The 14,435-nt window shown below is 38.9% G+C and overlaps 1 protein-coding gene across 1 annotated transcript in view; it reads right to left on the reverse strand.

Moving 5' to 3' along the window:
- PIEZO2 (piezo type mechanosensitive ion channel component 2) overlaps positions 1-14,435 on the reverse strand; it is a 318,339-nt gene that overhangs the window by 202,778 nt on the left and 101,126 nt on the right. The window contains exon 3 of the mRNA XM_067290714.1: positions 2,482-2,607. Coding sequence (XP_067146815.1) covers positions 2,482-2,607 — 126 coding nt within the window. The remainder of the gene's footprint in view (positions 1-2,481; positions 2,608-14,435) is intronic.

The raw sequence follows: 14,435 nt of genomic DNA on the forward strand, positions 1-14,435 counted from the left end.
AACAAATACATATGACAAACATGACTGCAGCCTTCAAATACAGAAAAGGTAACCATGAAGAATAAAGGAAAGTTCTCCATTTCCATAGTAGACTGAAGGAGGAGATTTTGATTAGGGAGAAAAAGCTTCCTAATGATCAGCATCAGAAGAGACTGTAGAACATTTCCAGTGGGGGAGAGAGACCTTAAGAACAAGATAAACAGCTGTAAAATGTGGTTTATTAATGGCTGATCCAGGTCTGGATAGAGAGAGAAAAAACTCAGTCTTCTGGTCCATACTTCCATACCTCTTATTGAGTGAAAAGTGTTGAATAAATACGAACAGCTAACTCTAAAATTGTAATTGTTACATTTGCAAAATGGTTATTATTACATTTACGATTGTAACTGTGCAGACGCTAGGGGCACAGTGCCGTCATTTCTCCAGCTATGGCTTCGCACACTGTTGTAGCCAGCTTTGCCGGGCATTACTCCTATAGGTGGGGAACAAGAAATACAGCAGGGCTGTGACACCAAATAAGTACAAGCAGAAGGACTACCCAAACTCTCTGTGGAGAGAGAATTCTCTCTTTTCCTCACCTACATGGTACCATGAGCAACGGTGCCATTAACAATAATAATTCATCTTACTGCTGGATCTAGAAACGGCCTTGGTCTCTCCCATCCCTTTCACCCCCAGTGGTCTTTATACCTCCTTTAACTTCTCCTTCTGCATCCTGGGGATCCAGTATCCCAAACGCCAGGGCTTCATTACCCTCACCGGAGGCTCACCGACTGCAGCCACGCCAGTAAATCAAATGGGGCCAGCTTACTCTGGAAACACGTCCAGGCACTGAAATTCAACAGCTGAATTTTTAGATTGTTAAGCTGTTAAAATCCCTCTGGGACAACCTTGGCCAGTCAGCTTCTGCTCTCCCAAATTACCTGTGCACAATTTGGGAGTCCACGTGGGATGAACATCATTCCTAACAGGCAACTTAAATGCACCCTTTGTGCTGGGGAGGCAAAGAGAGTTTAACGGCGTGGACATGGGTCATTTCATGTCAACTGGCCTCAGTGTTGAAGAACGGTCTGGGCAACATCTAGCTGACTAGCACAGCCATACCCACCGGTTCTGCCAGGCCACAGGTAAGGAAACAGCTATTAATAGTAGCAAGCATAGAGGCTGTTGAATTTAGCTGATGTTAATTACAAATAAAAATGATTTTCTGCCTTCCCTCTCTTTCACTTCTTCAGGAGTAGACTCTTTGGCACAAAGTAATTTTTTTCCTACTGTAGGTCCCAATTCCTCCCATATAAAGCAGGAAAGGCCATGTGGTTGCACTTCTGTCTCGAACAGGTAGGAGCTCTCTACCCATACAAACAGTGTCAAACATTGATAAGATTAATATAATCTGAATAAAATCATGTATTTTTAGTCATAATAACAAACAGATACAGGAAAGCAACTCATCCAGTCCACTCAATCAATTACATACATTTCTGAAAAAAGAAGATATCTATTTTTAAACACTTAAGATCTGACTTGAACGAACAAAGCCCAGACATTTGAGTTAAAACTGATATTTCATAAACACAGTTATTCCTTTTACTTTAAGAAATAGTTTTAGTTAAGGGTAATGGTAATATTCACTCCACATTTCTTTAGGATTTTGTTTAAGTCAAATGCTTTACTTCACATAAGATTCCTTGTGTTTAATTGTAGTATGACTGTTTACTCAAGTGGCAGCAGCATACTCTGTGATAAATTAAGTGAACATTTATCAAAGGTAACTTGACAGTTTTTAATGTTAAATGTAAGCATTGTAAGACAAGTACAAATATTTTCTACCTGGAACTTATATATTCAAATCACTGGATAAATATTTCAATTAATTTTTGCAAAATAAACAATGTTTGCTTAGAAAATATTGAAAAACATTTCCTGAGGGAGGAAGATATGAAATGACATGCAATATATTTTTAAGTAGTGATTACATAAAAATAAAATTGAAAATGCTTCTTCCTGCATCACATAAGCAAGAAAGAGACAAATACTCTTTAGAAACATAAATTCTGACTTCAAGATTTAAAGTTAACTAAAATGAACAACTTCAACAGAGTTCCATCAGAGGCATAATGTAAGGGTGGGGGGGGGTTCACTCCTGTAACTCACTTTATTCTTCATACACTGATTTATGAAAAAATAACACAAAAGAGTAGCTACAGGGTCTGAAGGAATTTTGAGAAAGCCTAAAAGATGAACACATATGACAGTGCTAAACCCAAACAGAATGCATCTCTGGTGGGAACAAAATAGTTAATAAAATCTCATTCTTAGACCCACCTAGTCTTCGTGAACTACTAACTAATTCTTAAGGCAACAAGCTAGAAAAGAGGCTGCAAAAATGATAAGAGCACAATGGTATATGCCTACTTATCAATGCTTCACTGAAGCATTGTACACTTAAAATGCTAATAAAAACTAAAAGGTTTTACTCACAGTTAAAACCAGGTTCAATTTTTTTTCCAGCTTCAAGACTGTTTATTGTAATTTGAAAGATGATGTGCAGTAGCAGAAACGATAGACTGGTGAAACACAGAGATTTTAATAATCGTCCTGTATGCCCTATAAAACAAAATAGTAACATAGATACAGTTAGTGAAATTCTTAATATTGCTTACAGGTTTTCAGGATAAAAACAGTATCCTGACGAGCGATATTTCTATGGCCAGTCATTTCCACGTTACTCATGATTGCCTCTTGAGGGGAAATTGCAAAAAGCATCCTTATATTATGGTGTCTTTTAAGTACTTCTCTTCAATCATAAAAGCCACTGATGGTTATTACTGGTACAATATTTTCCTGCTACTTTATTACAAAAAAAGTTTCCTGAGTCTCCTGATAGCAATTTTACGTCAAGAATAACATCAGTATGCTTATCACCATGTTACCTGATACAAACACAAAGTAAGGACAGTATTTCCAATCTTGAGAAAATAAAAACCTATTCATTTAATTACTCATTCCTTAACAAATGACATGGGAGGAGGTACAACAACACAAAACCTCAGTTTGGCTCAGGAGCATAGACACGCTTTCAAATGAATGCTTTGCTTTGTGCAAACCACCCTGTTTCTCTTGCTTTAGCAGCTTTTTGAAAATAATTTTCAGTACACACTGTAGGAGAAGACTGCCAGATACACTTGGTCATAGATTCTTTAAGATTTACTGGACATCTATAGCCAAAAGCCAATAGAAAATGTTTGCAGGAGACTTTGAAAATGCCTTATAAATCCTTAGGAAAGACTCGACTTCATCACAAGCAGCCAAATTTGCAAGCGATGAATAAATAAAGTAAACCATTAGTACTTCAGAAAATATGCACCTTTAAGACTAGGTTGTCTTGCTAATAAAAGACAGCATTAAATATCACCCTATTTGACCTATTTACAATAGAAGTTCTATTTCTTAAATATTTTATACCACCTGCTTCATGCATTTGAGGGTAAGTTTTTTATATACAAATTAAGAAACAAAACTGCCCGAATTCTTCCCCAAGACTGTAAGCAGAGCCAACGCTAGGGTGGGCAGAGCTAGCAGCGTATGCCTGGGAAAGGTCCACTCTAGGCACATCCTGTTTTTTTCATCCTTTTCTTCTATGCGTCAGTTATGAGCTACCGCTAGAAAGAAGGGGATGGCTAAGCAACTGAGCAAGGGGGTCCAAAAGCTCACACAAAGGAGCCGTTCCGTTCCATCTGTCAGTGCCGGGCAGGCCTGTGGGTTGAGAGGGGAGTGCTCCCCCCGGGGGGGATCTGATGTTCTGCATGGGAACAGGCTGCTCATCTGTCATGGAAATCCTTTCGAAATTTGGCAAGCAGTCTGTAACCACTTGCACTGCAGGCAAAGATGCAACAGCCGTGGACTACGGAGAGCTCAGGCAGCACTGGGGAATGCACTAGTTTAAGGGGATTTTTGTCACCACCACAGTGCACACACAAAGCAATTCACCAATCAGTACGCACCTCTGTAAACTTGCCTTTAGTCTCTCTTACACCCTAAATCTTAAATCCTTCGGGAATTGATTATCACTTATTACATCTGCCTAATATTACTGCAGCATGATCTTAAACTGCAACGCTGAGACATCTCTACATGACGGATGCTTTACGTATCCGAGCTTTAGGTATTTTTAAACATGATAAAATATATATATAATATATATTGTTCTTCTTTGTTGATGCCAGTAACTGGGAAGAGAGTATTGTTGATTTGATAATTATATCACATTGATTTCATGGATTTTAGTTCAGGTCTATTTCAGAGAGAAAGAAAAATTGTGACAAAAAAAACAACAAAACTCTTCCTCATTCCCAGGCTGGCAAAATGGTGGCTACAATACTGTGGACCAGAGCAAACAATTCATAGTTAGGACTGTATACCAATATAAAGGTTATTCATGAGGCAATAAAATATGGTTCCTATTCTGTATCTAGCCAGGAGACAACTTTCTGCTTTATATTCATTACAGTTTAAGCATGTCCTCTATAGTCCAGGCAGTTTTTAAAATACAAAATCAGATAAATATGATTTAGAAATTTTAGAAAAAGTTAAAACCTTCCTATCTCACTCCAACAGACTCAAAACTTTTGTTATATGATCACTATCTTGACCGTGCAAATTTCAATATCAAATGCCTGTAATGAACTTCCCTTATTTATTTTTTTCTTTTAATAAAAAGAGCAATTAAACAATTCAAACAAAATGAAAAATGGTAAGGTCAAGTCTGTGTATGAATTTCTGTGATCTGAAAAGGAAGCAACATTCACTAAGTACATGCTGTGTATGAACTCTTCACTAGCCCTAACTGGTAAGACATCGGAGTCAACACAGAAACTAGACAACGTGGGCTGCAGACCATTGCGAAACAAGCAGTAGATTTTAAATTCTTGAGATCTGAGGCCATTTTCTTGCTCCACTTGTACAGAAGCTGGCCCGGTGTCCTGGCTTAGGACAAGAACTTCTAAGCACTATAAAAGCATAAATAACAAAACAGCTAATATTTTCAGAATCACAACAGAACAAAGACAATCAGCTACATGTTATTAAATCAGTTGTTAAGCGTGATGTCATATGGAATGCAATCCAAGTATTGCTAGTGTTTATAATTTTTTGGCAGGTTTCAATATTTGGTGGTTTCTCCTACATTAGCAGATTCCAGACTCATGGAATTATGAGATCGCTGCCTATTTAATATATGTTAAAAAGAAATTTGTATATCTTAAAGCTGAAGACAAAAGTTTGAAAACTCAAACTCCAAGGGCTCAACAGCTGTATTTAAAACACAAAGATTTTTAAGACAGCCTGGTGATATCTGAAGTTCTGAGTCATAAGCTCTCTTCAGTGCTTGGGAGTTAACATTTCCCTAAACATTGGTACTGAATTTTTCACACAAAATTAGAATTGGACCATTTTTTGACAAAATTATTTTCCATCAGTCTCCACAGGAAAAAACAAAAAAATATTTTGCAATACAATTAGCAAATGCCCATTAATTTCCCAAACTCTTTTCATTAAAAAGAAAAAAAAAATTTAAATAGTGTCCACCTTTCAGTATTCCAAATGTCATTTCTTTCCAAAATATACCTTGATTTTAAACTTCTTTTTTTAAAGCTTGAAAACAAACACATTTGAATTGTAGAATGAACAAAGCATTTCTTTAATGAAGCCTTAACTTTTGCAACTGTCTTCCTTTTAGGAACTGCAGAAAATGTTGAAACAATATCCCTTTTGCACAAAGCTAGGGAGAGTTTTAAAGGTCTCCAAATGCTCATGTTGATAAATAAAGCCACAGTGTTCTCATAAATACAGCAGAAGAAATAGGTCCCTAGCAGGAAGCTAGAGGATGTTCAATGCAGGTTACAGTATTCCTCAACGGCGACTCTTTGCGGTCATTGGTGGGACAGAAACACCCTCAAACCCTGCCGAGCCACAGCCCTTTGCATGCTTGGCTCTCAGCGGCACCATCAGAAACTAGACACTAGAAGTCTTTGGAGAAAAATAAGAAATACTATGCCCCTGATTTCAAAAGTTTTGGAGAGACGTCAACAAGCTGGGAGAAATGGGAGTTCTAAAAAATCAGTGAGTTACTGGATGTGTAATTTATGCCAAGGAAGAAGTGACAGATTTGGATAAGGGATGAGTTTCGATTTATAGTGGGGTTTGGATAAACCCATTTGACTGTGTTTTAACTTACATTTTTCTTTCTACTGGAAACTTATTTCTAAATTACACACAGACAAAATTAACTGCATGTGTACAGGACTAAGCTGGTGAGAAAAGAGACAGCTGAAATTAAACTCCTGAAATATAATAGAGCTTTTTTAAGACTGAGTAAAAAAGATTTTTGTTATCCTACTTTTGCTAAAATTTATCTCAACTGTTCAATGTATCTGTTCAAATGCATCTTAACTGTTCAACTGCCCTAATGTTGTTGCATGTGAAAATCCAGCTGACGTGAATATGAGCTGTCAGTCCTGCAGATAAAACACATCACATATTGTTCAGAAAGCCTGAGAGAACAGATGCATGAGAGAGCAAATGTCCACAAAAATCCAAACAGAACTCTGATTGCCTCCTTTTTGTCTTTCACGTATAGACTTAGATGTCCCTCTAGCCAGCCCCCTTTGATGTGTAGACTCACTTTAAGAGAAAACACCATCACAACTATTACGAGAATCTTCTCATAACCATGCAGTGAAGAAAATGCAACAAATCTACAAATCAGCAGCAAAACACATGGGTTTGTAGCTTCAGAGCCAGGTTCTGAAGTTCTCAGCCCCAGAGTACTTCCACGGGCTTCAGCAGATTTGCAGACGGAGAGAGCAGAACTGTCACAGCACAGCGGGTATGCTTTCAGGTGGGGTGTGCCACTCCTAACAGGTTTCGGTGAGGCTAAAACCTGGTGTGTGCCTTCAGAAACACTCCCCGGTGTGTCCAGGAAACACACTGGGAGGCAGCTCCAGCTCTCTGGGCTCTGAAGAAGGCTTCAGGGAAAGGGCTTTTTCCCCTCTGACCAGCCCTGCCGGAAGCTGCTCCGGATGCAAAGGCTTCATTTCCCTCTTGCTCTCCAGCCCAGCTGCAACACTAAACTGCATTCAGGAGGGCCAAAAACTTTTCACACATGGCAGAGGAATCCATTTTTTATTTTTCAAAGGTAATCCAGCCAAGAACTGGATTAGTGATGGCATGTCTCCCCAGCCACAGGCATGTAACCTCAGCACAAGCAACTATTTGAATGTGCCCGGCTGGGACTGCTGCCTCCAACAAACACACACATCTCTTGCCTGCCTACACCATGATTGTAGGCAAAGGTGGAGCCCATTCCTCCTTCTGTTGGTCACACCATTTCCCATGCAGAATAATACATGGATTTATGTTTAGACAGCAGTGTGCACAGGTTTGTACACTTGATCTTTTCTGCTACCCCTTCCCTAAAACAACAGAGTGAGTACAACCAAAATCATTTTTTTTGCATGCAGAACTTCATAAGGGCTGCTTCCAAAAGGGTGTGCTAATGGGACATGCAATAACTAATGGCCAATTGTCACTGCACCCTGCTTAAAAATCACATATATTAGCTTTAACAATATCTGACCAACAGCCCAGGGTATTCAGAAACGCCTACAATATTACAGAGGGAACGTTCCCATTGCTTGCAGGATGCATTTTCATTCTATGCAATTTCTTCTCTTTCTGTTCCATTACATGGGGTGCAACAGAAGACAGGCTGAGCCTCTAATACTGCTGATAATACTTCTAATAAATTATCACGAGTTTTTATTAAAAAGTATTAAGCATTTATATACAGAAATAAGAAAGGTGATAAGAACATTCAAAGGGTCAGTATCCGTTCTGCACACTGCAGTGATACCATGAAAGAGAAAACAAAGGAGGAAAATGATGGATTTTAAAAATTAATTTAATGCAGTTTGCAATTCAGGCAGTATAACTCCTTCATCGCGATCATACAGATGCTGCATGGTGTCACTAAAGAATAGATATGAGTGTCTTTGGGAAACTTATTTGAAGTTTTTATTACTTTGCATTTGGACTTTTTTAATATAAAAATTATTATAGAACACCTTAATGTTGAATTTTCTGATTTCAGTTGGTTTTCAGAGAATTATAGTATCTCTTTAGCCATACATTTTACCCCAAGCTGCTGTCACACTTTTATTTCTACTTCAACGGTTTTGCTTGTTTTTTTTTTTTAATTATTTTTTATTTAGTAGGCAGCAGATAAAATACTAGAAACAAAAATCTTTGATAACGTAAGTGAGTGATAAACATTAACATGCACTTACCTCCTGAACTAGTGACACTTCAGCTAATAAAGATACCCCATTACAGCTGTTCAGGATTTATTTTTTAATAAACTTCCTCATCAGTTAGTGACAGATACCACTAAAGTGTTCTGAGGAAGAGGCTTGATTTGAGTAAACTTCTCCTGAAGCACAGACAGGGTCAGTTGCACAGAATTTAAGCTAGAAATTTTAAAATCTTAAGTTCTTAATTTCCCATCAGGAAATCCAGCATCACCTTAGAGTCTCACTGAAATCAGAGTCCCAAGATTTTAAGTTTCCTGGTCCATGGTTCCAAATATGAGTATGTCAACATCATCTGCCCTGTTTGACTTCAGGGGCAGTTGCAGTGGGGGAGGCTGGGGAGTCAAGAAAACATTTAATTCAACACTTCTGTTCTGTGGAAAAATCTGGAATTTGTGGGGTTGTTTGAATTGGAAGGAAAAAATTTAAAAAGTCAAATTTCCCAAATAAAAGAAATCCCACCTTTGGTCTGCTCTGTTTTAAGTGCCTCAGGACATCACAATTAACCTACTGAGATAAATGCAAGAGAAGAGTTTGAATTAAAGTTGGCTTCCCTCAAAGTTTCAGAGGTGACAAAAATTAGAGTTTGGGTCTAGCTAGTCATCAGAAAAATAGCATCACTGAAAGCAGCATGGATGTCTGTCACTTCAGCCACAAGTGTCAAACTTCAGTGCACACACTTATGTACAGATGAAAGTTAATAAGCAGGAAATAAGTGCTGATACTCTTCCTCCATTTTACATGAAAACCTTATATTTCAGTACATACAGTCCCCTTTCTTGATTTCATCACTGCTATTGTGCACTAACACATCCAAATACTTTCTGATGACCATGGAAGAGGAAGGATGTATTCCAAAATGAGTCCTAAATTCAGCTGAGGTTTTCAGAGATGACTACAGAGTTAAGTTTTCAAGGCACACAGCAATTTAGCCCTGTCCAAGAAGGCATTTAAGTACATGCTTGTCTTCAAGCACATGAATAGGGAGTGAAGTGCCATCAATGTATCATAAAAGGTTCATAAACTAAGCCTGACTGCTCAACTGCTGGGGTATTGATACTTTATGTGACCAGCCTTAAAGCACCCAGCTTGAGTCAGTGGAAGTCAAACCCATTTAGATACCTCTGCATTATCCGTCCACTGTTTAAATCAGTACTCTGCAGAGGCTAATTTTCCCTATTTCTCCTTCCGGTTGCAAGGCGTATTTCTGCCCGAGTACGTGGGGTAGGCATAACCTCGGGGCTTTCAACTGTTCTCCCCACTGGCACTTTCAGAGGTGCACAGGGAAAGCTCTCTGCAGTTTCACCTCCTGTAAGAACTATGCTAAATATTCCAGAGTGCCAGTTATATCTATTATTAAACATCCTTTCCTAGATATAAAATATCCATTGTATTTCTCTATGCACACTGCAGCTACACTTCAGGGCAAAGTAAAATGACTCTCAGCTCTGCAGAATATTGATGCATATTGCTGGCCATATTGAACCTTGAACCTTTAGGCATAAAGTGATGTTTGAACTGTTTGGCAGAAACATCTCTGTGGATGCTTTCCTCACTCTGCAGGGTTGTTCAGCCGGGTTATAAGGCATGCAGTATCTGATATATTTTGAACAAATAGAGATATGACAACTGTGTTAACACCACTGAGAGAGGTTTGGCCTCTTGAGCACTGAAATACAAGGGGGCAATGCTATGAACAAGGAAGAGAGGAAAGCAGTAGTTTGGAAGCACTATACCAAGAATTAAATTTGATAATGGCATGCCTTGTAAACAGTATATTGTGCTATGACAAGCCATTAATCCATCAAGTAAAAACAATTACATATTGGCTCCTATTCACTAAGTCTTAAACACACCTCCTAAGTAGATTCAAAAGAAGAAAATGCCTAAATCATCCTGAAGCTGTCAGGAATAGATTTTAATAGTTAAGAAAGTGCTACCATTCTCTCCCCAAAATAAAAAGCCTTCCTTCCTCCTTTCTTGAAAGTGCTGCCATCCTTCCACTGCACTGTAAGCACAGTTATCAGAACATCTATATTTAGCGGAATAAAAAATGCATAATTTTTTTTTTTTTCCAAAGAGTATCTTACATTTTAACATAATCTTCCACCCAAAGGATTTTGGCTTCCTAGAGCCTTAAATAGTGGTCAGACATCACAACTGCAAGAAAACAAAATCACTTGGTTCACTCACTGGATTTCCAGCAGCAAAACAGAAACAGATAGCAATTAATTAACGCCACAGCCCGTTCTGTACCAGCCCAGGTCCAAGCCTTAAAAAATGTGCATCCACAAACAACTGCTCAAAATTTCGTGCCTTTATTTTTAGCTATGTTTAGAGATATGTGCTTAGGCAGCCCCAGTAGAATCCAGATCACAAGAGTATAAGGAGATTTCAGATTCAGAATTTCCAGCAAAAGTTTCCCACTGCCTGGAGCGCTTTGTCCATGCTTTCCTGAACAGTCCTGTTATTCCCTGTGAGCCAAATGTTACAATCTACAAATGTGCCTAATGTGATAGAAAAATATACTAATAAATTTACAAAAAAGGTACGATTCTTCAACTTCAAGCAACTTTTTGTTCTATAATGTAACCCTTTGCATTTCGGATGACATTGCTTCTTGAGTCATCATAAGAACACAAGAATCTGTAACAGTTTATCATAAAATATGTAATTACCACCAAATTTTGAATTAGTTTTTTATGCAAATCAAGACACATTGTTCCAGGCTGCATGTCTGCATCTGAAATGCAGGTTCTCATAGATTCTTTTATGTACTTATATATTTTCTTCCTTTTCTCTTTCTTTTTCTCTCTGTTTTTTTAATACTACAGAGCTCGAGGAACAAAAAAAAGCCAATTTGGAGATAGATACAGGGATGCCAAACAGACCTGGGAATATGCCGTCAAAAATGTTATGTGTAATTAACAAGAAAACTGATTTAGAAATGAAAACATAAAACGTGCTGCAGAGGAAAATAAATGCCTACTTACTCTAGCTTCTTGCAGGACTTCCTGTTTTTCCTAGAAGTTTCCGTGCCCAGAACACTACTACAACTGAGCTGTATCCTCTGCATCAATAGACAACACCATCGTTCAAGCTAGTTATAATCTCTGACTGGCAAGGTTACACAGGCAATTTACCCATTTTGTTAACAAAATATTTTGTCAGACAAGACTCGGAACTTAACCATTCACTTTTTTTCCAGATGATCTTCATATGCTTTCTGAGCAAACAACAGCTACTTGATGTCTGCCTCTCAACTTGACAGGTGACTGTACCAAGTCAAATATAGGAAATACACATCATCTCAGATATTAGTGCATATGAATACTGAACAATTTTAAGCTATAACAGTTCTTTCACAAGAGCATTTAAGGCTTTTAGTACAGAGTTCCAATTACTTTCCTTGAGGAACCAAGTTCTCCATGTTTGCTACTGACAGACAATATTTATTCTGAATTCATATTAATTTGGCCCTTATTATCTGTAAGAAGCAGTGCTTGCAACTTACTTCCCCCATGCCTCTGCCGTGGTCATTAAGAGCGTGCAACTCCACCCGTTACTCAGTTCTTTCAACAATGAAGAGTCCAAACAGTTCCCAAGTAATGGGAGATGACAGAAGTCATGTGCTACAGGGTTGAAACACATTTTTAAAAAAAAATCCATGCTTATGAGAATATAAATAACTCTCTCTTCTTCCATTGAATACTTACCCACTTATGGTCCAGTGCTGGCTCATAAGCGGTAAACAAATTTGATGCTAGGCAGAGCAAGAAGGGAATTCTAGAAGACTATGTAAATACCACTAATATGGCTATGGCAAACCAAACCCTACACCATGATGCTTTCACAAGGGAGTAGGGGCATAAACACATGCACCATACTTCCAGTAGAAGCTGTGCTGCAGATTTTAACCCTTGGCAAAGCTTTTTGACCCTGACAAAACCTTTCCAAGAAGCTCTAGAGGCTGCCTCAGCTCAAGTAGGAAAAGTCTTCCAAACAGTTTACAATCTTTCTGAAGAGTCTGCATCAGTTTATTTTTAGCATAATATAATGCAGCTCATAATCCAGTTAAGGAGCCCTTGAGCTGAGATGCATTAACATTTCAACTTTCCTGTAAAAATGCAATAATATCAGTTAGTTTGAACTGCTAAGTACCCCTGTCTAGATAGAATTGAAGTAGCCAATACAAGGGCTTAGCTTAGTTGCCGCTTTATCAAAGGTGCTTAGGGAGGAAGTGAGGCAAGATGGAAAAGCAAATTATTTAAGGAAAGAATTTGGTTCTAAAATTCTCCTGGTCTTTGATGAATGTGCTATGATGCTAGTACGTCATGCATCCATGAAACGTTCTTTTTTCTAAAAAGATATTAATACTTTCAATTACCCTATTTTAATGGGCAAGTGGAAGAGGACCAGATAGCTTCCTATAAACATTAGCAGCAGTATTTAATCAAAATCAGGCATTTTCCTAAAAAAAATAAATTCTGAACTTTCCAGGTGAAGAACAAACTTTTGGTGAAGACTCTTACAGGAAATCTGTCATGAGATGGAGAGAATGTCATCTTGGGACACACCAGTTCTGGCTGACAGTGAACCTTTGATTTATCTCCCAGTCCAGTTGCAGCAAGTTCAGAATAAAACTGCTTTTTTCCATACTGATGCCAACATTAATCTTATTTGCTACATTCTATCTAGTAATCATGCTATGTGTGGAATCAAACTGATGCAGACTATAAATGTACGTGAAATCTGAAGACCAAGGAACTCTATACTTGCAGAAACACCTGATTTCTTCAGGAGACATTTCTTCATTTCTCAATATTGCAGAAAGGGCTGAGGCTAAGGAAGAGTTGAGTGGCAAAAGCCACTCACTGGAACTTCCTGCAAACAAGAAGGTGAACAGCAGCTAGATCTATGTTATTGCTATTACATTAATTTCATGCATATACAATAGTTGTCTTCTTTTTCTCTGAATGCAAAAACATTGCTATAGTGTTGTCTATTGAGATCTAGGTAAAGCAGAAAGAGGATTTCTGCACAAAATAATGTATTGTTTTCAACTCCAGAACGTTTAATATGCAGTTTCCTTGATAAGCCTAGAGGCCAAGACTGTAAATGAACCATCACATTTCTATATGAAGACATCTGTTACAGTTTTCAGATAATAATTGCAGAGAGAAGCAAACTTGGTTAATTTTCACCCAGTCATATGCATCCTGTGTTTTGCATAGTGGGGAAAAAAGGTGGCAAGCATTATAGTAAGGCAAGCCCACACTACTAAGGTGTCTTTCGTATAAGCCTACAGTTGAGGTAGGAATGAAGGAACCTCATGAAGTTCAACAAAGGCAAGTGCAGGGTCATGCACCTGGGGAGGAATAACCCCACGCACCAGGACAGGTTGGGGGTTGACCTGCTGGAAAGCAGCTCTGCGGAGAAGGACCTGGGAGTGCTGGTGGACACCAAGTTAAGCATGAGGCAGCAATGTGCCCTTGTGGCCAAGAAGGCCAATGGTATCCTGGGGTGCATCAGGAAGAGTGTTGCCAGCAGGTCGAGGGAGGTGATCCTCCCCCTCTACTCAGCCCTGGTGAGGCCACATCTGGAGTACTGCGTCCAGTTCTGGGCTCCCCAGTACAAGAGGGATGTGGCACTACTGGAGCAAGTGCAGCGAAGGGCTACAAAGATGATTAGGGGACTGGAGCATCTCTCTTATGAGGAAAGGCTGAGAGAGCTGGGCCTGTTTAGCTTGGAGAAGAGAAGGCTGAGAGGAGATCTTATCAACGTGTACAAGTATCTGAAGGGAGGGTGTCAAGAGGATGGGACCAGACTCTTTTCAGTGGTGCCCAGCGACAGGATGCGAGGCAATGGGCACAAACTGAAACACAGACAGTTCCATCTGAACATGAGGAAAAACTTTTTCACTGTGAGGGTGACAGAGCACTGGAACAGGTTGCCCAGAGAGGTGGTGGAGTCTCCTTCTCTGGAGATATTCAAAACGCGCCTGGACGCGATCCTGTGCAACATGCTCCAGGTGACCCTGCTTGAGCAGGGGGGTTGGACTAGATGATC

Source organism: Apteryx mantelli, chromosome 2 (assembly GCF_036417845.1).
Source record: "Apteryx mantelli isolate bAptMan1 chromosome 2, bAptMan1.hap1, whole genome shotgun sequence".
NCBI classification, from domain to species: Eukaryota; Metazoa; Chordata; class Aves; order Apterygiformes; family Apterygidae; genus Apteryx; species Apteryx mantelli.